Source organism: Zeugodacus cucurbitae, chromosome 6 (assembly GCF_028554725.1).
Source record: "Zeugodacus cucurbitae isolate PBARC_wt_2022May chromosome 6, idZeuCucr1.2, whole genome shotgun sequence".
In the NCBI taxonomy this organism is placed as follows: domain Eukaryota; kingdom Metazoa; phylum Arthropoda; class Insecta; order Diptera; family Tephritidae; genus Zeugodacus; species Zeugodacus cucurbitae.
Window position 1 is genome coordinate 5,963,986 of NC_071671.1, and position 25,629 is coordinate 5,989,614.

General features: G+C 34.8%; 3 protein-coding genes across 3 annotated transcripts; 1 reads left to right on the top strand and 2 right to left on the bottom strand.

Annotated features, from left to right (window-relative positions):
* Positions 1 to 6,960: 6,960 nt before the first annotated feature.
* Mfsd6_5 (major facilitator superfamily domain-containing protein 6) lies at positions 6,961 to 10,605 on the bottom strand. The gene is made up of 5 exons (XM_029039043.2): positions 10,000 to 10,605; positions 9,679 to 9,942; positions 9,337 to 9,612; positions 7,922 to 9,215; positions 6,961 to 7,862 (listed from the first exon to the last, which is right to left on the bottom strand). Exons 1-5 carry the CDS (start codon positions 10,299 to 10,301, stop codon positions 7,671 to 7,673), a joined length of 2,328 nt encoding a protein of 775 aa, XP_028894876.2. The 5' UTR covers positions 10,302 to 10,605; the 3' UTR covers positions 6,961 to 7,670.
* A 10,331-nt stretch (positions 10,606 to 20,936) lies between these two features.
* LOC105210244 (attacin-B-like) lies at positions 20,937 to 21,955 on the bottom strand. Its single transcript, XM_011181065.3, has 2 exons — positions 21,546 to 21,955; positions 20,937 to 21,478 (listed from the first exon to the last, which is right to left on the bottom strand). Exons 1-2 carry the CDS (start codon positions 21,863 to 21,865, stop codon positions 21,079 to 21,081), a joined length of 720 nt encoding a protein of 239 aa, XP_011179367.2. The 5' UTR covers positions 21,866 to 21,955; the 3' UTR covers positions 20,937 to 21,078.
* A 2,006-nt stretch (positions 21,956 to 23,961) lies between these two features.
* Positions 23,962 to 24,949, top strand: LOC105210243 (attacin-B). The gene is made up of 2 exons (XM_011181064.3): positions 23,962 to 24,393; positions 24,460 to 24,949. Exons 1-2 carry the CDS (start codon positions 24,074 to 24,076, stop codon positions 24,857 to 24,859), a joined length of 720 nt encoding a protein of 239 aa, XP_011179366.1. The 5' UTR covers positions 23,962 to 24,073; the 3' UTR covers positions 24,860 to 24,949.
* The last annotated feature ends 680 nt before the right edge of the window (positions 24,950 to 25,629 follow it).

Consider the following 25,629-nt stretch of genomic DNA (forward strand, 5'->3'; position numbering starts at 1 on the left):
GCTGCCAACAGCTGTAGGCACATAACTATAATATAACGCGTATAAATATTTGTTCGTTTGTGTGTGTGTGGGTTTAATTTTAAATGTCGTTCGCAGTTTTATGCCTCATTAAATCGCCACCGCAGACAAGTGGTTGCATATTTGCACAATTGAGATTTGCTCGCAAGCGCTTTTCCAGTTTCTCACTGTCACATACGATTCTCACACGTCACACGCAGCAACGGCACTTTTACAATTGGCCCACATGTTGCGTCGCAGTAAAGATTTTATGACTCGCTCTTTACATATATTGCCTTGATTTCATCGAATTACAGCACTTCAATTAAAACAGCTGATAATCAGCGCTGAGTTTCTGTAAATTGCTGTTTTAATTAATACAATTCGTTTCAATAAGCTGTCAACTCAGCACAATGCGGTGGTACCGTGATTACTTAAGGGTTTGGGGATACATATAAAAATTTTTAAGGATGAAAGATATATGTGTAATGGTTGCAAAGGTTTCAGGATAAGTTATTCTTTAGTTTTCGATCCTTACAGTCGCTCCATAAGAACTCTTCAGCATATGTTTCAAGTAACTAGCTTTCTAATTTGAAAATAGACAAACTACCTTGAGTTATAATTAAGTAAAAATCACCTTCGGCCTCAGTCAGAATGATATTGAGAACCTTCAGTTGGGATTTTTGAAAACATAGTCTTGAGAATAAAGTGTCTGATTGATATTTATGTTTCCAATGAACCTATTTGGATTAAATTTTACTGTCTATCTTCTCCGAGTTGTGTTCAAAAAATAACGGGAATTTTCGTTATTTGAATTCATTATTTATTAATTAATCTACATTAATGTTGACAAGTGCTACTTTGGACTGAGTAGGCAATTGAACAGTAAAGTCCTCTCTCGACGAACCAAAATCAAACTCTACAAGTCGCCTATCATTCCCGTCCTGCTTTATGGTGCAGAAGCTTGGACGATGTCAACATCAGATGAGACGACACTAGGAGTTTTCGAGAGGAAAATTTTGCGCAAGATTTATGGTCCTCAGAATATTGGCAACGGCGAATACCGCAGACGATGGAACGATGAGCTGTACGAGTTATACGACGACATTGACATAGTTCAGCGAATAAAAAGACAGCGGCTACGCTGGCTAGGTCATGTTGTCCGAATGGACGAAAACACTCCAGCTCTGAAAGTGTTCGATGCAATACCCGCCGGAGGAAGCCGAGGAAGGGGAAGGCCTCCACTCCGTTGGAGGGACCAGGTGGAGAGCGACCTGGTTACACTTGGAATCTCCAACAGGCGCCGAACTGCGAAGGAAAGAGAGGAGTGGCGCGCTCTCATCAATTCGGTTATAACCGGCTAAACGGTTGAACGCCAATCACATACATACAATGTTGACGCCCTTGAAAATAGTATTATGCACTTATGCCGACGCTTCTTCAATTCAATTTTTGGGACAGCCTTTGACTCTTTCAGCGATTTCTCGTATTCTTAGGAAAAAGTCACACGGAGTCTCACATTTGGTGATAATTGAGGATGAGGCATCGTTACAGTATTATTATGGCCAAGAATTTACGAAAAAGCAACGAAGTGTGAGCCTTTAATAAACGAAAATTGGCAAACTCGTAAAAACACATCTAACCTTACCGGCTGCTATAGGCAAAGTAAGCAATGAATCCCCCTGAAAATTGTATCGTATTTTAGGGGCATCTATATCAATATAATAAAAAATAACAAATAAAAATTTGGACAATTGGAGAATCTAAACCTGCGAAATTTTAAAATTCCCGTTATTTTTTGAACATTTGAAATTATCTTTGGCCTCATTCATGAGAACCTTCAGATAAGCTTTTCGGAAATACAAAATCTAAAATTTAAGAAATAAAGTAACTGAGTGACATAAATGTATTCAACGGATCAGATTTAATTAAGTTTCATCCTCTACCATCTATCATCTATCTTATATACATTAAACTTAAAAAAACTTGATCCCAAGATAACACTGAATTATTATTTCAGCGTATAAAATTAAACTGTGAAATTCCTTTTCAATAACAATCGTAATGTTTTGACATTAATTCCACGTTTCCATATTTGCCTAACTCGAAATTTAATACCATCCAAGTTAAGAATAATGGAGAGATACCAAAGTTGGATATAGCTCGAAATGCGTTTTTTTCGGTAGAAATAAATACTTTTATAAAATGAAACCACATTAAAACTTTCTTTTAACAGGTAGTCAGATGTTTAATTTTAAACTATCGAAATTCAAATAAACCGACCGAGACAAAGAAAGCGATGAGATGTTTCTAAAAAATTGCCTACACTTAGGCGCTCTCTCGTATTTTGCAAATTGTAGCCAGGCCAAGTACATAATAATCAACCCCCCTAATAAAACAAAATTTCTCAAAAAACCAACACAATAATTTTCAATAAAAGTCTTTAGATATTTTTCAACCAATTAATCATTTTATTAAGCAATGGTAAGTAAGAAATAAAAAATTTAAATTGTTTTTTGTTCAATTAATTTTCGTAATTCTAAAAACAAAAAGAATAAGAAAAAAAATTAAAGAAATGTTTTTGAGAACTTTAGAACAATTTTATATTTTTTCATTTTTTTTTCAAACAATTAATTAATTTTATTAAGCTAAATAATAAGTGGGAAATTAAAAATTGGATATTTCTTGTAATTTTCGAAATTCAAAACTCGGCATTTTATGTTTTATTCACTCAATAAATTTTTATTATTAAATTTTGTTGTTTCTTGTGTGTTATCTTTATTTGCTAATTCTTGTCATAAATATGTATGTATGTAGTATTTTTGTGTTAATGTTTACATTACAATAATATTATATATATATATATGTATTTCTTTATTTATTTATGTATATATATTATAGTATGTATGTATGTGTATATATTTATTACAATACTTGTTTGCTTTCGGTCAATTTGTATATTTTTTATGCATATTTATCAGCCGTTGTCGACTTTTTTTTTTTTGGAAACATTTAACAATTTTAAATATTTTTTGTTAGAAATGCTCATACATACAATATATTATTTATAGTTTTATGCAATTGTGAGTGAGTGTTTTTATATATTTTCACGTAATATTTGTTTAACATATTATGCTAAAATGCAGGTAACGGTATCTAACTAGTGTGGAAATGTTTGAAAATATTCTTTTTAATATAGGAAATAATATTCTAGAAATACAAATTTATGTTTTAAAATGTTTAACTAAGTAAAATTAGATTTGGTTTGCTAAGTTTCAGTGGACGTCGTGCACATAACCTAACCTGTAGTATTATTTACAATACCACAATATTCTTTTTTGACATTTTAATACATACATACGTGTTTTGGTTTCTAATATATGTTGTAGTTTACAATCAGTAATATCATTCGGTTCATAAGCTTAATTTTTCAATACTTTTTGTGTTCATTCCAATATATTTACTTATTCCTTAAGCTTTTAGGTACATTATATTTTTTTCGTATTTTTTTTTATTTATCAAAAAGCATATGCTTCAAAAAAAAACTAAATTTCTAATAAAAAATTATAATAAAAATACATCAGAGTTTCTCTTTTACTTACTCTCTTTCAGGTTTGATCGATCTCTTTTACTTAATGTAAGTGCTCTACTCTCTCTCTCTCTTATTCAATATATCTGTTCTTCTCTCTCATTCGTTTTATCAAATGTATTTTCTCTCTCTCTCACTTACATCATTCTTCTACGCTCTATCTCCCTCTCTCCCTTTCTCTCTGCAAATAACGAAGTGTAAAAACCAATTCATAATGGTCTCATAGCAACTAAATAATACAGTGATTCCTCGACTATACGCTTTTCGCATTGCCTCATAAATCTGCTTTGCCATATTTACAGTTACAGCACAATTATTTCTTTATATTCTTAACTCTTATTAATGTATATGTGTATATATATGCATGTTCTGAACAATTTTTTGTATTTTCTCTAATTTTTCTGTGTGTATTTTTGTATATAACTTATGTACTTAGCGATTGATTGATCAATGAGGCGGATTTCAATAATATCATTCGTTTGAAAGTATTCTAAATTTTTATGTCGTTTTCATATATATTTTACTTCTTGAAAATTAACAGTAATTAAATTTTGAAAATTTTATGAAGTCAGCTAATTATATCAAAGAAAATTTCCAGATAATTTTCAACGAATTTTTCCAAAACCAACAGATCTCAAAATTAATTTCAAATATGAAACAGTAATTTTTCTTCCGTAATCCTTATGACTTTTTACTTTAATTTCAATATTAAATTTATTTAATTATTTATTTATAAATTTTCATGTATTTTTTACCAAGGTACAACATTTAGGTATATTACTGCTGCTTCTCATTGATTTTCTTGCATAGCATATTTATTCCAATTCAATACTATAACGTTATACTTTACTTTGTCTTTCTCAGCTATATATGATTTACCTACACATTTCTTTAGCTACATACATATTTGTTTTCAACATTTATTTAAACACTTTGTTTTTGCAAAATAGTTGTATATTTACTTTATTGCTAAAATGATATGATTGTGATGTGAAAAAAGCAACTAAAGCTTTCATGAATGAAGTACAGATGTTAGTGCATACAAGTACATGTGCTTTCTACAGTTTCTTTCGCTGGCACATACATATTTATATATTATTTATATTCACTCTGAAAAAGTTGTTTTTTTAAAGCTTTGTTTATAATGACTTTCACTACACGTATATTAGGCGCTTTGAGTGCTTTTGTGAAGCTTTCATAATTTCACAAAAGCTAAAAAGCACATTTAGTTGCATTATATCTTGAATTCATTATTTGACAACATACATCAGTGCTTTATATTTTTTGTTTACCTACATATACGAAGCTTTCCCGATGTGTCTATTGTGACTTTATTGACTTCCTGTTACTATTTCTCTTTTAAAACCTTGCTGAAAGCTACTGTTTATTTTAAAATGTATCTTTAACTCACAATAAACCTATTAAAATTATTATAATGTGTCAGAAATAATAACATTCCATCAAAGCTTTCATTGTGAATTGTGTACTTTAGCTTTTAGCCTTAGCTTTTTTTAACAAAATACCTGCATCCAATTTGCTTCACTCTGCCTAACTAGACTTTGCGTTGTTAAGCTTTCACATAAAAATGAAATCCCAGCAGAGCTTTCACTGGTAAATGAGAAAGCTTTGCTTACAACCTTTTCCAAAAGCCTTTTATCGCCTGTTGTGCTAATTATAATATAATTATTGACTAAAATAAATTGTATTACTCTTCAAGTAAGTATAATTAAAATAATTAAACTATTTAAATAAAAGTAATCGACTATTTTTTTTAATTAATCTAAACTGTTAATGAATATATTCTTTAAATGTTTATCAATTCCTGAGTTGTATTGCAACAAAATATATATTCTTCACTCTGTTGCCACAATTTATTGTTTAATAAAATAAATTTAAATAATTTTTATTATTGCATTACTCAAGTAATTCATAGATGTAATGGGGTATTTATAAGTAAATACTCAAGTAATTCGTAGATATAATGAAGTATTTATTAGTAATTACTAAAGTAATTCATAGATGAATGGAGTATTTATATGTAATTACTCAAACAATTCAGAGATGTAATGGTGTAAGTATTAGCAATTCCTTTTTGAGTCCGAGTGAGATTTCTTCACTTTTCATTAATTCTTTAGCTGCACTACTCTACCGTTACTTTTTGTTGCACTCACACTAATGTACTTGTATTGATATTAATGTAATGCTCTCTATTTATATATTACGAGTATGTATATGCCAACATGTACTTATGTGCAAATATGTATATAGTATAACTTTAACTGCTGCTAAGCTACTTCTGTGTATTGAAAAATATATATATTTTAGCATTTATTTGTAGCTCTAGGTGTGTGCAAAAGATGATACCAACTCTTAGAGAGTTGCATGGGAAATTAATAAAAAATTGCTGCCATAAAGCGCTGTAAATAATTTCAATAATAATTTATATTTAATAAATTTTGCATTACATAAAACAAAAATATATATAATACTTTTCTTTGCTAATACAGGCCGCCCACCAAGATATGTTTACTGTTTTATATTTTCCTATGCACTTTCACATTTCCCTTTACAACTTCATATTTGTTTGTATTTATATATATTTTTTTCATATTTTCTCTTTACTCGCTATTCGTTACAAATTCTACACTGAGCTGTTTTATTTTTGCTATTGTATTGCTGCACATTCAAGTTGATTGTTTTTCATTACCATGTTTGCGTTCTCTTTTTATTTAGTTATACAATTTTATATTTTATTGTTTAATGTTTTTTAGTGTTTGCTGTTTATGCTTCTTCTTTTTGCTTGTTTATACTTTTTTCTTTTTTATAATATTTCCTTTAATTGTATAAATATCTTACTTTTCGTCTATGTAGTATTTTTCGTTTAACTCATTTCTTATCTAAATTGTATAGTTTTTCATATTTAATATATTTCTGAACAGTTCAATAAAGTTGTAATTAGAATAAACACATCTAGAATTGTATTTGACTAACTTTTTTATAAGGAAATGTAAAATTTACTAGTAAATATAATACAACTATTTTTGTGTTGCGATTTCGCTCATCACTTAATTAACTAACAATGTAACGAAAAGACAGTTATATTATATATGTAACACTTGAGAAATAGCAGAGAGCGTAAATTTTGTAAATTATACAAAAAGTAATGGTAATGATTACTATATTTTCCAAAAAGTAATGGTAATGATTACCAAACTAACAATACTTTATTTTTTTAAAGATATTGGTTAGCATAAAAATAAATATATTGGAAATAAATTATACAAAAAGTAATGGTAATGATTACTATATTTTCCAAAAAGTAATGGTAATGATTACCAAACAAACAATACTTTATTTTTTTTTAAGATATTGGTTAGCATAAAAATAAATATATTGGAAATATATTGTAAAATAATAGAACAATTAAAATATAATAAATTAACTGTAACAGTATTTTAGTGGTAATGGTTGTAATGGTAATGGTATTGAATTACAAATAATTAAATTTTAATAAAACATTTAAATATTTTACAAAATTCTTTTTGAATCGCTATCGTCTGCATTGTAATCCTTATGATATTGGTACTGATAATGTAATTACCAAATCCAATTATTACAAAAAATTGTTGAGTAACGACATTACATAATTACGAATAATACCAAGAGTAATTATAAGTAACGTTGTAATGTTGTAATGGTAATCTATGCAACAAACGAATATATTGAATAATAGTAATAACTTTAATTAGAAATAAATTGTACTCAAAGTTGTTATAATAATTAAGTATTCAATTACTTTAGATTACAAATCAAATATGCGCTCCCCACTATAACTATTGTACCTTATTAATAATACGTTTAGATTTATTAACAATATTTCTCTACCAATATACTTACGTATTTATAAACTATACAAATAGATCGGTTGAAAACTGTTCATGAAACTCATAACCAAAAAAACATATATATGCAGACATATGTAAATGCAAAATCAGCTAAAAATACCCACTTTTCACGCCTCCAATCTGACACTTTCGACCATACAATTACATTCCCGTTTTTTCTCAATTTCATTTTAACCAATTTATTGCGCGAAGGGATTGTGTGGATTTGCGCCAGGTATATCAAGATTACCGCCCGAAGTCTGATAGGTGCCGTAGCTATTGCCAGTGCTACCATTTGGATTCATTTCATTCAGACGTGCATTGGAGAGCGCACGCGGTATGGGATTACTTGGCACACCATGTGGCGCTAGATGTGAGGTCTCTTCCGCTACCTGTAATGTAAAGAGTTCATATAGCACACTATGAAATTGCTGAGAAGATACAATCATACCTGACGGGGATCCTCCGTTGCTGGCAAGTCGGAGATAAAGCCCTGATCCTTGCGATAGAAGTTCACGAAGATGAAAACACCCAGTACGACGAGGCAAGCCAGCCCATAACCACGGAATGTTTTCGTAGTGCCGTAGTATGTAACGAACATACCACCAATAATCGCGCCGCAACCGCGTCCCAAACCATGATGTATACCCTGAAGAACGCCCTGTGCTGAAGCTCGCAGATGTTTGGGTGTGCAGTGCGCGATATACGAGCAGGAAGCGGCCCAGACGGCGGCATGTGTAATGCCCTGCATCAGTTCGAAGGGTAACACCATCCACGGATTGGTCGCATATGAGATGTACAAAAATCGCACCACATTGCCGATTAAACCCAAGCACAACACCTTTATGTGACCGATTTGTGCGATAAAACGGAAGCTGTAGAAGTAAGCGAAGATCTCAGAGACGTGATTAATCACGGAGGCAACACCGAAAAGTGTTGGAGTACCACCGTAATCTTGTAGATGCCAAAAGAGGAAGGTAAATATCAAACCAATACCGAAACCCATAAACCAAGCGACGAATAGAAACGAAATAGTCTTCATATCCTTAAAATGTGTCAACACAGTCAGCCATTCGGGCATTTCCTTAGTGGTTTGTGCAAACATGGTCGACTGTGCGCCTACAGCGGCCTGTGGTGCCTTGCCCACCACCGCCGAGCCGCTACCCATCGCCAGCGTGGGTAAATTCAGTTGTGCTGCCAACTCAGCCATGCTCTCATCCTCGGCTTGTTTATTAGCTGTGGCATCTGGATTCTCAGCGGGCTGTTCAATATCGATTGGGTCATATTTGAAAGTGATTTTTGATGCCGAAACGATAGCGCAAGTCATCAATATCGAAAATATGGCAAAACAGATGTTGTAGTTCTTCTCCATATGCCCTGCACCGCAGGGATGATGTGAGAACCGAGTCGAATGATCAAGCACAATACCGACAACGAACATAGAAATACCCCAACCGAGTGAGCCGAACATACGCTGATGCCCGTATTTATCGGCATCGTCGCCGAGCAGTGTTATGACAGCAGAGTCAGCGAGCGTAATGGCGGGAGCGCTGAAGAATTCACCAATAAGTATGACGAGTAAGAGCAGGAAGAAAGCTTTTTGTATGTCTGGCGTGCGATAGACCATTGACGAGAATATAGGGCTAACATAGTCACGATGCGTTTTGTCGTCGTAATTGCTGACGAAGTTGATGTGTATGGGCGAGATGCCGGCGTCAATGCGTGGTATCAACGAACGTTTGCGTCTACAGGAAGATAAAGATATTATTGATTGATTTTTTATGGACCACACGAAAATATATAGGAAAGCGAAGATTAGGTTGGTCATTATATTCCTTGAACCATCTACTCTATCCGCGCACTCACCTCCTATGCGATTCCTGCATGGCCTCACTTGCTGGCATTGTCAGTGCGTCATGTAAAGCTGCTTGAGAATGGAAACTCTCCACTTCATCCTTGTTCATGTCGCTCATATCATATGCGGAGAGGTCACGTTTGGTGCGTGTCAAAGTCAATACGAAATCGGTTTCATTCTTACGTTCGATGCAATTCACGGCCTCCGGCTTGATGAAGCTCAAAGGTATTGTAAATAGGACCCAACAGGCGAGTGAGGCCAGCAACAATTTCTTGCCCTGACGGCAGCTGGAAATGCAAAAAGATATAACATTAATTATCTGTTACGATAACCACACAGTTAAATGTACGTACCGATCCGCATAGGACCCCCAAAAGGGTGCCGACAGAAACTCCACAAATGGACGCATACCAATCAATATACCACACTGCCCAGGATTCATGCCCATCTGTTTGAAGTAGACACCCATTAGTGGAAAGAGCGAACCGAAAGCGGCGAAGAAGAAGAAATAGAAAGCCTTCACCGGTATGAGCTCGTGTTCGGTGGGCCCAAAAAGCATTTCAATAATATCAGCGTGGCCGCGTATTTTGTGCGTTGACTCTTTAGCTTCAGGATAGCTATTAGTAAAGCTTTAGTTATTAAAAAAAATATCTCATAAAAATTATTGAACTTACAGCGTTGGATCCACCTCACCCGTAGCCTCCACATCGACACGTGGACGTGCCGCCATACCATAGGGTTGTTGTGGCACTCCACCTGCATTCGGCATACCACCACCGTAAGCGGCACCACCCTGATTACCATAACCGCCAGTTTGGTCGTAACCTGCACCGCTTTGATCATAACCACCACCTGTTTGATCGTAACCGCCCATCTGTTGTCCATAACCGCCACCATAGCTTGGCTGTTGTTCATAGCCACCACCGCCGCCACCAGCACCGAAGGGATTTGGTGCGCCACCACCGTACTGTGCCATGTTTATTTAGAGATTTATAGATAACTCACTATCTTTACTGTCTGTATTATTAAAGCCTCGGATCGAGGTAAGCCTAGTTGCGCTTCTTTATAGAGGATTCAATTTTATTTTACCTTGCGTAGAACAATGTTTCAATATTTTTTTCTCTTTATTGCTTTCAAGCTGGCTTCAGTTACTTAATTATATTTCTCTACACTCGAGTTTTGAGATATTCCGTTGAATCGTTAGCGTTGAACTATCTTAATTTGTTGACTTCTTTTAAGAACCATATATGAACTCATTGTTCCCAACAAATTGGTTCTATAATCTGAAAAGAATAAAAGAGAATAATATAAAATCATCCACTAGCTATCGGGGTTCTCTTGTATTGCAATTTCCTTTAACATTTCCTTAAATAACTACATAAGATCACAAAACGTTTTTCATAATGGTAATAACCCACTTCTCATCTTCAATTGACTTATTTTTCAATAACAACAATAGCTAATGTTACTCAAAAATCTCGGAAATCATTTGAAAATGTCAAACATCTGCCTCTTAATGTCTCTCTTTCTCACTCTTTCCCTCTCTCTAACTTTTCATTTTCAGTCACTCTCACTATATTTCAAATAACAACACATTCGAGTGCATATTTATGCCTCTTAAAGCGTAATATCCTATCTGTGTCACTGTGTGACGAGTATTTCTATTCAGCGTGGGCGCCTATTGGTATGCTTCAAATCATACATTATATTTCGAATTATAGAGTGTTTACTTAACTACGAGTTATTAAATTTAACTTGAGTTTGCTTCAAAAGCAGTAGACGTTGACGTGTTGGCGCACACTTTGGCATGCAAAGAATATTTGCTTATCTCACATGGCAATTCACACACGGCATTTATTTATGTAATTATATTTTTGCAATTTATGGCTTATGGCTCATTGTAGACAGGGAATAAGAGATTTCATCATAGAAATATTTTTTCTTTTTTTTTTTGTTTGGTGTTGCGCATTTCTTTTTCACTTCAAATTGAACAGCTCTTCAAGTTGTCAGTAATTTATAGCACATTCACTCATTATACAGCAAAATGATTGACGCCGACAAAATATTAAATAAGAAAGTGACATAGATGGTGGGAAGTGACGAAAATAACTTCGAAGTATGAGGAATAGTAAGAGGTTGTTAGAAAAAAGTCGCTAAAAATTGAGAGATTAGCCTTAAGGTTGAGTGAAAAGAAGAAGAAGAAAATAAATAAGCGTAGAGCAAGCACTTGTAGAACATATGCATACGATATGTGTTCATAAAATAACGGTAATCTTCGATTTTTGAAAAATATATTTGTTCATTCTAATCTTAGCGGCTGCTATTGACAAAGTGAGCAATGAATATAGCTGACATTTTTATCGTACTTCGGGGGCATATATATCACCATAATAAAAAAATAAAAGAAATTTTAAAATTCCCGTTATTTTTTGAACACACCTCGTATGTATATTTTTTTCAAGGTCTTAAAGCAATATGGCGAACTAAAAAGAACATTGCTGCTCTGTGATCGAGTCTTGATAAATCTCTTTAGTATATACCCTGCAGTTATATATTAAATATAACTTTTAAATTACTCTCCAGTTATATTTTAATACTAAAACACTCACTTTCACTCACATATCACTACTTAAAATCGCACCTCATGAAATATATAGCTCAGAGTTCAAAATCATTAACATTCATCATTTTTTTCAAGTTTTCTAATTTTATTGTAAACGCAGCACTTGAACTACAATCAACTGACATTTACTTTTTTTTACATTTTTACTTTTGCCTTCCACTTTTTTCCCTCGACGTATTTTTTATTTATTTTCCTTTAATTTATATACTATTTAACCTCTGCACTGTGTTTAGCACTCAATATCATATTTCAGTTGAGTGTCAGTGTCGCCATTTAACATTTTTCTATGTCATTGCGCATTTTACATTTGCCTACATACAAACATACATACATACGCTAGCATTGGCTTTGAGCTGCGATACATATATAAATATATAGATATATAATTATATACATTTGCATGTGTAAGGTCGCACGCAAATGGCAAATAGGTATGTGCCTTCATAATGAAAGCATTGAATATATATACATATATTTAAATATACAAATGTGTATATATGTACATATGTCGCCTGTGCGCCCTGGCGTATGTGCACTTTGCCATTTAATCTTCACTGTTGCCCACAATATATTACTCATACGCCATGTATGGCTAATGCTATGCTCTGTTTGCTGGCTTATTACACTGCTCTTTGTTTTGTTATCGCGTTTTTATGCTTTTTATGCTGCAATTATGCACTTATTGGAAATTTTATGTATTCGCTTGGATTCATGTCACTCGTACGCTAGTATTTATACAATTTTTAGAATATTTTTTTCTAGCTATTGGAGAGTGTAGTGAGTCTTGCGTGGGCAACATTTAATAAAAGGTATAAAAATGGATTTTTTACTTTCTAGGGTGATAAGCTGATATTTTTTTGATGTCAAACTGCAAAGATATACAAATATATATATTTAAATAAAAAAAATAAAAATATTGTACATAAAAGTTTTTTAGGATATTTTTTTTAGAAAAATTTTCACAACAAATAATTTTTATTTTTCTTGGTATCCAATTTAAATAGATATACATATTATTAATATTCTATAGGTTATCAACGGATTTTAGACCAAAAGGCTTCAATTACTCTTTGAAAATAATTTATAGAAATCTTATTTACATATACTTTCGAACAAATATATTTTAATTATTTTGAAATATATATTGAAATTCAGGGATACTTTATTTCATATTTTTCATGAGTATCTTAGTAATACTTTTTTAATATATAATACTTTTTTGCACTAATTAGCGTTTCCTGCAACGAGAAATGGTTTTGCTTCCGCCGTTTTCCAATAGATGTCTCTAGGGTCAAGGACTGGTCGATTAACTCGATTAAATCGTTTTATATCGATTTTGGACATTTGTGTCAACATTAACCCAACAAAATATTTGTAGAAAACTGTTTGCATCCCAAACTTATTCTCAACTGAAAATGTCACTTTTTGAGTCGAATTCTCGACACTTGCGGGAAATTTTGCTTTTCTTTTTTAATTCCAAGAAAAGTGCGGCTGAGGCGAAAGAAAACGTCGAAAGCCTAATATATACTCTAATAAAAAGTCAAAAATGTTAAGAAATGATACGCCTTATATATTCAGGAGCTTATAAATAGCAACAAAAATAACCCCAAAACTCCTTCTTTTGACTTTTATTTTATTTACTAAACAACCAAATTCACTGCACACGTGCTTTTAGTCTGCCACAAAGCAATATTTCTATAACTACCAGTGAATTTATGCCAAAAATACCAAAAAGAAGCGCACGCAAAACTTTAGTAAGCACTTGAGACGTACAAATAGGTGGATAGATACCTATACATACCAACAAATACATAGAAATATGTAGAGCAATATTCTATATAAACGAGGTCTGTTCAAAAAATAACGGGAATTTTTAAATTTCCAATTATCCAAAAGGCCATTTGTCATTTTTTATTTTTCTACTTTTATTTTTTATTATATTGAAAAAAATGTCAGCCGTATCATTGCCTACTTTGTCTGTCTGACGTGTTTTTAAGAGTTCAGCAATTTTCGTTTTTTAAAAGCTTCGTTGCTTTTTCGTGAAGTATTGGCCAAAAACAATGCAGAAACGATACCCTCCAAATAATTTCCACAAATAAACCGAACCTTAAAGGGCGTTTAAAATGCATATAAGAAATCGCTGAAAGAGCCTAAGTCTGTACCAAAAATCGTTTTATAAGTGTTTTGACGATTGGAAAAAGCGCTGGCATAGTGCATAGTATCAAATGGGGACTATTTGGAAGACGAGAAGATGGAGACGAATGTATAAATATTAAAAAAAAAAAAAATTCCCGTTATTTTTTGAACACACCTTATATGTGTTTGTATGAAGATAGGCAGCTACGTGCGCCTACGATACTTGTGATTTTTATATAATATTGGCAATATTGAATATGTACCAGACCACACGTTGCACAGTATTTGCGCTCTCACACACACATACATATGCTCGTCTTTGCCATTAAGAATTCATATAATGTTTATCCTTGTTATTGGAAAGAATTGTAAATTAAGAAAACAAATATTTAATATAATAATATTTATAATTAAAAAAATTATATTGTTGCTGTAATATTTTATTCTATTTTAATTTATTCATCTTTCTTCGATTTTTATGTTGAAAATACGTGAAATCACTACACATTCCAACCATTTCTTTTTCTACAACAATTTCTACCCATTTCCTTTTCTACTACCATTCTTTCTGCTCATACACTTGTTGTTATTGTGTTTGCATCATCATCATCATCATCGCTACTTTTTATTTGTCTACAGTCAGCTTTATCCAATCTCAAATCTCATACTTAAAATTATCACCATGCATACTTGTGCTTGTTCTTGTTATTGCTTTCTTAGTGATTTTTTTTTTTTTGTATTCTACGCTTTTAACCACCTTCCTGCAACTGTCAACTTAATGCTCACATTCAAGGTAGCAGCGCACATACTGTGTGTCCCTCTGATGTGTCCGTGTGTGTGCTGTTTGTATGTATACTCACTCGCCCTATGCCAACTGACTGCTTGATTATGTTGAAGAAAAGTCTGCTTTCATTTGAATATGCTTAAATATTTCTTTAAAATATATTACACTCGAGACTTTAAAATTATTTTTTATTTTAAATTCAACACTTTTCAATTTCTTTTCTTAAATTTCTTGCACTTGCTATCAGTATTACGCGTTTTCACTCGCCTTCAATGCGACGAAGGCCAAACGAGTGCTGTGAAATTCGATTTTTTTTCGACTGCTTATCGTTGCCAAAGCATTTTCACCACTTTTCACACACCTCTTATACACACACACTTTTCTAGCCAAAAATTTTACAAACGATTTTTCTGCAATATTTTGGTTTGAGATTTTCCAAAAACGTATTACCAATTAATGATTTTTTCGCCAGCAAAAGGTATATTGCATAATTTGTCGTATATTATACATAACCGTTAGGTCGAGAAACACCGAACAGCACACAAAAAAAGCAACAAAAATAGCAGCGCCTACTATATATAATAGCGCTAGTACGTGTCCATATATAAAGTTCTACTGCTTTTGCTGCTGCTGCTGCTACTACCACGGTTGTCACTGTACTGCTCTGGCGCTCAACTGCTTTTCCGCTCAACTTCTTGCAGCGACTCGCGCTCGATTTCACCAAACCAAGTTGTCAAATCGAATTTCTTTTCCATGCACTCAGCGCAAGAAAACTCAACATAGACCAAAGCAGATAGCATTTCAATTTCCGCTTATATGAAGAAATTTCTGTAGCCACTGACACCCCCTGTGCTGGCCATCGTCCTTCATGGCGTATGAGTGCGCGCGCTAAAGCGCATTAAATTCAATTCTCATTTTCCGTTAAGTGAATGAGCGTCATGCATGCTTATGTGACAAAGAGAGAGGGAGAAAGAGAGCGTAAGCGAGCGCGCGGAAACTCAGTCTAACTGTGTATGTATGGCTTTTCCGCTGCTCATTCGCGCTGGCTGAAGTCAATACCAATTCATTTATTTCGTTCTGTTGAGTTGATTTGTTTCAAGCTGAGCTGCTTGACAGTTTCTACCACATAATAAACAAGCAGCGAGAGACAGCGCAGCTTTGGTCATGTGCTTTTACTGCACAAACATGATTTAATTCGAATTTAAAACAATAAACGAACATTTTTGTTGTATTTTGCTGCAGTGAACCTTGAGGTTAGGTTTGTTATGGTTTTTTTATATAAAAAAATAAATGTGTTATGAACTTCATTATTATATTATTATTGAAAAAATAATTATTTTAGGAGTCACATCAATTTTCAAAGACATGCGCAATAATTATATTAAATTAGGAACGTGGTGGCATTGAAACACAATATAATTTATTTCAAGAGTAAAAAACACAGAAATCTAGACAAATTACCATTTCACAAATCAACGAAGATGAGACAAAATCAAATGAATCAGGCTTAGACTTGCTTCCAAACCAATCGCGTACTCCAGATTTGGCCCCTAGCGAATTTTTCGTGTTCTCAGAACTCAAATGAATCTTCACTTGAAACAAATAATGAAGAGGTAATCCCGAACCTGAGAAATTTTTTGAGACTTCAGCAAATTATTTCATACAAATTCCTGAGATCTCTTAGCTCTTAATGAAAACCCTCTGCGGAATAGAACTTATCAGGAAGCTATACTAGATAAATATAACTTCTTTCTTCCTTTGTTTGAGAATACATATATGTATCTCATTAAAAACCTGCAAAACCTCATTTTCCGGGTGGCAATTTCGGAATGAAACTGACTCTTTCGGTCGAAATTATCAGAGTATTCTCTCAAAAATCTAACGGGTGTACTTACAGAAACCAAAAATCTGCTACATCAATTTCAGAAATAATTATAATTTTGAAACTGTTATACCCTTCCAATATGCCTATATATATTTTTGTTAGATAAGGATCACGAGACATGTTAAAAAATAACGGTACTTTTTTTAATATTTAGTCATTCGTCCACATTAATGTTATCACCTTCAAAATAGTCCCAATACGGTATTATCAATTTATGGCAGCGCTTCTTTTGATCTTCGAAACAGTTCTCAAACTCGATTTTTGAAATAGCCTTTGGTCCTTTCAGTGATTTCTCGTATGCCGACGGTCCTTTAAGGTTCCCTTTATGTTTGTTTGACAAATGGACTTTTGAACAATTTGGAATTTTAAAATCCGAAGTACGTAATTAATCCGGAAAATTTCCATGAATCTTACAAATATACCGAATAAAGCCTATAAGAAACCTATATATACTGTATGACTACAGTTTCTTCCTTTCTCTACTTGAAGGTAAATATGTGTATTTATGAACTAAATTATAAAAATTATCCTAAAGCTTTCTGGATCTATCGAGTACACTTACAAAAATCTTACTCAAAGTTCCATTATACCAGTTTCAGATATAATTAGGGATCTTAGCCAGAATATCGGACTTCAAGCTAAGATATCTACATATATACATATATAGTTTTTTTCACCGATTTAATACATTCCACACACTTAATAAATATCATTTTAAACACTCCCTTTAATAATATTCCGAAGTAAACCCCCAATCTACCCATTCTCATTATTCCAAATTACAATACAATCACAGTCGAGAGCTATTTATTGCTGCGTAAAATCGAAACCTCAAGTGACATTGTCTTTCAATAGACTGGCGTCAAATTGTCTCTTGACTCTCAACAAAGTAATGATTACCGTCTAGCGGCGGCAATAACGGACTGTCAGGGGAAAAATTACGACACTTTGGTAATGTAAAGAGGATGGAAAGGAAATATGCGAAAACAATGAAAGTAAGAAAAAACAAAAACCTGCTATTATTAAAAACAAAGAATACAATAACAAAAAAGTAGTAAAAGCCGCACAAAATTAAGAAAGCATAGTAAACGAAATGCAAACAATAAAGACACACCAAACACAAAAACAATGGTTGTGGAAATGTGCGGTAAATTGCTGACTACTCAACGCATTCAACGTCTGTCTTCATCAACTAACAACCAACAAAGTGTTCTTTGAAGCGTGAGATTAAAGCGCAGTGAATGGAGGGAGGGTTGTGATGATGATGATGGTTCTCTGAAATTATGTTCAACAAGTAGTTTGGGAAGCTGTATATACACATATATATATCATTTAAAGCAAGATCTGTTCAATAATTCTTGTATAGAATAGTATAGCATAGAATATAGGTTAGGTTAGGTTAAGTGGTTGTTAAACGACGCACCTAGGCCTTTGGGAGGCCCATTGTGCAACCACTGGGACTTTGATCCCTCACACTATAGAGTCTTTGAACCACCCTGTGGTCTTAATAACGTGAAAAAGTTCACACAATTTGATATGAGCAACTTCGCCCACATCATCGAGAAAACCGCGTCCAATAGTTGCGATTCTTTTCCTATACAGAGCCTAGCCATCCACATAGAAGGTGTGTAATCGTTTCCTCCTCCTCCTCTTCTTGGCAGCTTCTGCAGTAATCATTAAAAGGTAACCCCAGTCTGCTGGCGTGTCTACCAATCAGACAGTGTCCCGTTAACACCCCTACAAGGGTTCTTGTGTCATGTTAGGTTGTAAGGCTGTTTCCCAAAGGGAAACCACCACCCCCCGAGAGGTAGTCGCCTTTGATGGTCCCAAGGTTATCTCGTAAACGAGGCCAAGGCGAGGGTGGACGCACTCCCTTATGAGGCTCAGAGCCGACCAGCGTAAAGAGGGAGTCTTCTCAACCAACACCTACCACACCAACTGAATGGTGACGGGGGGACGTACTCCGAGGCCTGCCATGGTTTTAACGGGACGGAGGCGGTTGCGACATTAACCCGCCAGCCATTTCTGATGTGTGTCACCACATCATACTCAGGTGACAAAATGCCGCACCCACCAGCCCAGGGTTCAACCAATTCATAAAAGGTGTTCCTACTCGTTGTCCGAATTCGTGCCTAAGGTCGTCAATCAAAGGGGGGGTTGGTAAGACCGTGAAGGCCGCAGGTCATTTAGCGTTACCCAGGGTGCACCACTCAGAGGCGACCTGCACTAAACCCCTGGGTTCTTGTGTCACTCCTCTTAAATTTCAATAAGCGACATGTACGGCTCTTATTCCACTCAGGCCACGTTTGTCTACTTACGGATCATAGAATATAGTATATAGTATAGTAATGGATTACCAAGATCCACGAAGAGCCTAGATAAGAACACGGACAACATTCAGGGGCTAAAAAGAAGTGATTCTGAAAAGTCAGCAGAAGATCACCCTGTATGTAACGGCAAGTACGTATTATTATTATAATACAATTGTACGTACGAGGTATGTTAAAAAAATAACCGGAATTTTAAAATATCCAATTGGGAATTCTTTTTATTATTCTTATTATGTTGATATACGCATAAAATAGAATGGGAACTATTTTGAAAGCGACAACATTAATGCAGACGAATGAATGTATATATATTTTTTCAAAAAAAACCAAAATTCCCGTTATTTTTTGGACACCCCTCGTATAGACCGATACAGATTTTCTAACGTGAGCAACATTCTACTCAAGCTAATAATAAATAAATAGATTTGCTATACCTATAACATGACAAATATCTATATGATTCGTCAACGATAAGTAGAGCTCATGCTATTTGTTTGGGTTTCTCAGAATTCGGAAATACCCAAGAATCTATAGAGGAGATAACAGAGAGGCCGGAAGGTTATTCTTATTTATTGCCATTTAATTGCATACAGCGATAAACCACTTTGGCAAGTGAACGGGTATACACGAAAGCCTGCAAACCGCGAAGAGGTCGTTATTATAATTTAAAAAAAATAATCGCAATATTTTACGAAGAAAAGTATGAAACTCGCTTTGATTACAATTGCCGCTGTACTGCTGTGCAGTTTGTTAGCAGCCGATGCAGCACCGCCTCGTCGTCGTGTAGTTCGCATTCGCGTCATACGTATAATTCCCATACGCCGTAGACCACGTGATGTTGGAGAACCAACTGGGATCACTTGTGAAATAGCAGACCCCCAGGGTATTTTTGGCGATGATAATTTAAAGATCAATGCTGTGTTCGATACAGCAAACGATAAATACAATGAGGGAAATGACGATTTAACCCAAGAAGAGATTGCCCAACTGTGCGATGCGGTGCAGGAGCATGTGAAGCTAGCCAATGATGAAGTCGGGGGCTTTGAGGAGGATCCGCTGTCACTATAATGAAATTTGTATTTTATAATTCTGTATATATGTAACCATGTCAATTAATAAATAGTCACTTCATGTATAATATTATTGATTTTATTGAAATTGTTGCAGTTCTAACTCGAAACATAAGTTTTTGAAAATTTTGCATATTTCAATTTTTTTTTCAAAAAACCATTCATTCAAAATGGAAGATCCCGCATATCCTTACACGACTCTCAAAATGTATTTTAAATTTCAATGCATAGAATAATTATAATTTACTGATTCTCGATTTGGAAAAAATTAATATCTGATTCTTAGCCCTAATGCATATAAAACTCTCTCCCATTTCGAACTTGACTATAGTCTATGATTTGAACACTTTATATACTATCCTAGTCCGACCCTCCTTCACACGAAGTATATCCTTAAATATCCTAAGCGAGACAGTTTGACAAACCTCTGATTCTAGATGATTCTTCACCAATATATATTGTTCTAGCTTCCATCCCAGAATCGAAGTTCATAGCTTTTAATATTTCTAATTTACCTATTGCAAAGTTAAGCAACCCTTAACTTTTATATATTTATATGAATAGATTTCCATAGTCCAAACCTCACCTAATTTAATACCGCCAGACTTTGTAGAAAAATGTGAACTGGATCTTTGACAAGACAGAATCTGAATCCTCAATGTCTGAACGAAACAGATCAATAGTTTAATGAAACTTGTTTCCATTATCGTCAAAGCATTATATCGGTTATTTACATTCCAACTTTTAGAATCTAGGATTTTTTTTCAACAAAATGTACTTTTATTTTTTAATTCCAATTTTATTTAATTTAACCAACAATAAATAAGATTTCTCACATATTTCTTACAAAGCAATTTCCAATATTTTTAAAATACAACAGGAACTTATATCTGCCGTTCTCTCTCTCTATTACGCACTCCAACGCTTAACCAAACATATGTGTGAGACCCACACCGCCGAAGTAGTCACGCTGTCCACTGAGTGGACCACTTGTCCATTTCGAACCGCTGCCAGTCAAATCAATGCGGGTATTACGATCCGGTGAAGACCAGAGATTAGCCTTACCGGCCAACTCCAATTGGCTGCCGAAGTTAGGAATAGTGCTCTTCGTAAGACTGGCGCCATGACCATTGATGTGCGAGTAGTCCAAACCGGCACCATTGCGATCGAACTTGAAACCATTGGCGAGAGTATTTTGTGACTTGAAGGCATTCGCATCCAAGCTGTGTACGCCATTGTTGAAGAGATTCGCATTGACGCTTTGGGTGAGTGTATCGCGCACACCGGGGGTTTGAGTTTTCGAGATTGCGGCGCCAAAACCGTTGCTGCAATTAAAGGAATAAATTCATTGTATTCTTCACTCGGTACTTCTCTCTACAATTTTATACTCACTTATTGTAAGCCAACGAACCGCCAGTGGTAACTGGACCGCGATCGGTGTTTCCAGCAGCAAAAGCGCCAGCGATTACATTGTGGTTAGGATCTCCGATTGCCTTGGCGATGTCCAAGCGTGCATCGGCGCCACCACGTGGATTACTGGCCAATGAGCCGCCAACACCGACATCACGTGCCACACGCACCAAAATGGGACGTGGTGGGCGTGTCGGTGGTGGATAGTAGACCAAAGTTTGTGCACGTGGGCGTTGTGGATGTGCCTCTACGCAGGCGCTGAATGCGATCGTAGCGACTAAGGCGAGCAAAAAGAGCTTCATTTTTGTCAAATATAAAATTAATTATGAGAAATTTGTAGCAGTATGTTGCACGCTGGAGCTGTGTCTAGTTGACTGTTGATTTTTGTGGCGCTCAAACTGGTTTTTATACCAAATCTGAAGCATAGGTGAAGAACTACACTTGCTCTTTCTCAAAGCACATTTAGTTCCACAGCAGCGGGGATTCTTTGGTGGGCATTCACAATGCTCTCATTTATTGAGACTCGCTTCAGCGTTTGTATTCGTATGTATGTGTGTTGCAATGTTTTATGTCTTCCACGAAAAACAACTGTCCTCCTTATCAGTTGAAAGGTCTTGGGATTTACTCTAAAGCATGCATATTTTTATAGCTACATGCATATATTTAAGTACATACGTATATACATATATTGCTATATATTAAGTTTGGTAGCAGCTGTGTCAGCGAAAAATCCCCTTATGTGAAGAATTTTTCGTTGATTGACCCAACGTGCAAAACACAAAATATTGATATTGTCAACAAATATGTACATGGGTCCGCATCCTACTTAAGATGGAAAATAATAAAATTTATTTGAAAAAAAAAAGTTATTATAAAATTATTGATAAAAATATTAAGACTATATTTTTTTATGGCCGTAGATAAGCTTAATTTTTAGGTTCAGTGTCCCGGTTCTTTCTGAGAATTTAAATTTTTTAACGTATTAGGTCCCAACTATGTTTGGGATGCAAACAGATCTCTACAAATATTTTGTTGGGTTATTGTTGACACAAATGTCCAAGATCGATATAAAATGATTTAATCGACCAGTGCTTGACCCTAGAGACATCTATTGGAAAACGACGGAAGCAAAGTTGTAGACCTAATATTTTAATGGAGTAAGATATAGTGACCTCTAGCAAAAGTCTTAACTTACAGATCACCAACTCTCTGATATCAATAAAACCGAATATTTTTCTTCATAGTTTTAAACCTACCTATCTACAGTCAAGACAGTCCATAAAAAGTTAATAACCGTAAAAAAACTGATCAGATAGTTTCGACTGCATAGGAACTTATTTGATGAGATCAAGAAGTTTCAAAATTTTCTTGTGATATATAAAGGAATAGTTACAGAACATCGTTTCCTTCCATAGGGTTAAGCACTCGGACATACTATGTAAGTGCTTGAAAGGAAATTCGTAGAAGCAACTCGGGCCTTAGAAATTAATCCTACTGTATCTCCTCACATCCGTTTAATGGGAGACAGCTTGAACATAATTCGACAGAACTTAAACTGTACTGTGTTCTATATATCGACCTATCTATTTAAAAATCTACTTTAAATCGGGGTTGCTTCAACAATACTGCATTACTTTAAGCTCAAATCTATCTAATAACATAACCATCGGTCTTCTTAGAAGATTACTTTTCGGGCGAGATCAATATGACATACTCTGATTTGAAACTGATCTGAGCGGAAATAGATTTGAAACAGACATTACGGAAGTTAAAGAGATCAAATAGTTGTTATTCTTTCCAATAATATTTTTCCAAATTTTAAAACGAAATCAAAGTAACAATCTCGCGCTTAGCATCATTTGAAAAATTTTGAGGTTAGAATTGTGTCAAACAACTTTGATTTCATTAATTTCATTGATGGTACTAAATAGGGAACCTTATAAAAAAATTAAAAATGTGACGTTAAAGCGCTTCTTTCATTATCATTTCTTTCGTTTCATTATTATCGCTATTCATTCTTATTGCCTTATCGCTTTCAAACGGGGACTTTAAGAACGTTCTGTGGTATATGTATGTATGTATTTCCTTTAGCTTTTAAGCTAAGAGATATGAAAAGTAAATCCCTAATTGCGAATACTGGAAGATATTCACATACAGATACATATTTGCCTAGGAAGCCCCGTCAAATTGCAACTGATAAGACAGCAAGCTCAAACTCATGAAAAAGAAAAACAATTTATTTGAGAGTCAAAACAGCTGCCAGAGCGCTCATTCCAACACAATGCTACGCACAGTTTCCGCATTTCGGGGATGTTCTCAAACAACAAAAACTCGCGCGATTTAAAAGATAAGCCAAATGAGATGAATTTCATACAAACTGCGGGACTGCATAAATGCACACTGCAACGCTTAGCAAAGCATTAGTTAACTCACAGCATTCAACAGGCGGTGATCAGCTAACAAGCAGTCTAATATTTGCGAATACTATAACTTACAAAAAAATTGATACAATGAAGCTCTTTTTGCTCGCCTTAGTCGCTACGGTTGCTCTCAGCGCCTACGTAGAAGCTCATCCACAACGTGCACGTGCACAGACTTTGATCTACTATCCACCACCGACACGTCCACCACGTCCCATTTTGGTGCGTGTGGCACGTGATGTTGGTGTTGGCGGTTCGTTGGCGAGTAATCCACGTGGTGGCGCCGATGCACGCTTGGACATCGCCAAGGCAATCGGAGATCCTAACCACAATGTAATCGCTGGCGCTTTTGCTGCTGGAAACACCGATCGCGGTCCAGTTACCACTGGCGGTTCGTTGGCTTACAACAAGTGAGTATGAAGTGGAGTGAAAAATTACAGTATATGTAATTCTTATATGGTGCTCTTTCATTACAGCAATGGTTTGGGTGCTGCCATTTCGAAGACTCACACTCCCGGTGTACGCGATACATTTACCCAAAGCGTCAATGCGAATCTCTTCAACAACGGCGTGCACAGCTTGGATGCGAATGCCTTCAAGTCACAGAATACTCTCGCCAATGGTTTCAAGTTCGATCGCAATGGTGCCGGTTTGGACTACTCGCACATCAATGGTCATGGCGCCAGTCTTACGAAGAGTACCATTCCTAACTTCGGCAGCCAATTGGAGTTGGCCGGTAAGGCTAATCTCTGGTCTTCACCGGATCGTAATACTCGCATTGACTTGACTGGCAGCGGTTCGAAATGGACAAGTGGTCCACTCAGTGGACAGCGTGACTACTTCGGCGGTGTGGGTCTCACACATATGTTTGGTTAAGCGTTTGATCGTAAAATTCTTTTAAGTAAAGTGTTTTATTGTTTATTGGAAAAATATTTATTTAATAAAATCTTTAACAATCGAATATAATGTCTTTGGTTTTTTATAAATATTATGTAAGAATGTAAAATGTATAAGGACTACTTATTGTGTTGACTAGGTTGTGTTAATCACTTACCTTATTTAAACAATTAAAATCCGCAGCGTTGTCTTATTCGTGGCGATTGTGCGATTTTTTCTTCCCTCGTTCCTCGTTAGATAGCTAGATTTGAGGTTAGCACTACGACTTTTGGTCTTTTGTGCCCTCTCATGCAACCTACAGCGACTCCATCAGTCCCAGCACCCTGATTAACACCAATATAATGCTGGGAAGTGGATGCGCTCCTCAGTTGGAAATGAAGTTCCCAAAATACTACTACGATTTCTGCGAAGTAACACAAACTGCAGTAGCAGAAAAAGGAGAGTTTCCACTTCCATGTCGCAGATGCTGCCTGACGAGACTAAACCGAAGATATTTAAGTGTTTCCTAAGCTTATAGTATCCTAGAATGTACAGAATCCATCCTTAGTTTACTCCTTTGGAGGTTCGTTACTCCTTACTTACGGATCTCTCCATAAATCAATATATACTCTGATAATAAGAAAATTTCTCTTGAACATTTGTAAATATAGTAATAATTCCTTTTTCGGAAAAGTTACCAATGAACGAGTCTTACTGTATTATATATATTTAAGCGATAATATTTCAAAAATGTATTCTTCAAAGTGCAA

Bases quoted from the DNA above. Each gene is read 5' to 3' on its own strand.
- LOC105210243 (XM_011181064.3), top strand. From the start codon at position 24,074: ATGAAGCTCTTTTTGCTCGCCTTAGTCGCTACGGTTGCTCTCAGCGCC. The intron at 24,394-24,459 runs GTGAGTATGAAG...CTTTCATTACAG, and splicing joins GGTTCGTTGGCTTACAACAA to CAATGGTTTGGGTGCTGCCA.
- Mfsd6_5 (XM_029039043.2), bottom strand. From the start codon at position 10,301: ATGGCACAGTACGGTGGTGGCGCACCAAATCCCTTCGGTGCTGGTGGC. The intron at 9,943-9,999 runs GTAAGTTCAATA...CTTTACTAATAG, and splicing joins GGTGAGGTGGATCCAACGCT to CTATCCTGAAGCTAAAGAGT. The intron at 7,863-7,921 runs GTATGATTGTAT...TTTACATTACAG, and splicing joins CAACGGAGGATCCCCGTCAG to GTAGCGGAAGAGACCTCACA.
- LOC105210244 (XM_011181065.3), bottom strand. From the start codon at position 21,865: ATGAAGCTCTTTTTGCTCGCCTTAGTCGCTACGATCGCATTCAGCGCC. The intron at 21,479-21,545 runs GTGAGTATAAAA...CTTTAATTGCAG, and splicing joins GGTTCGTTGGCTTACAATAA to CAACGGTTTTGGCGCCGCAA.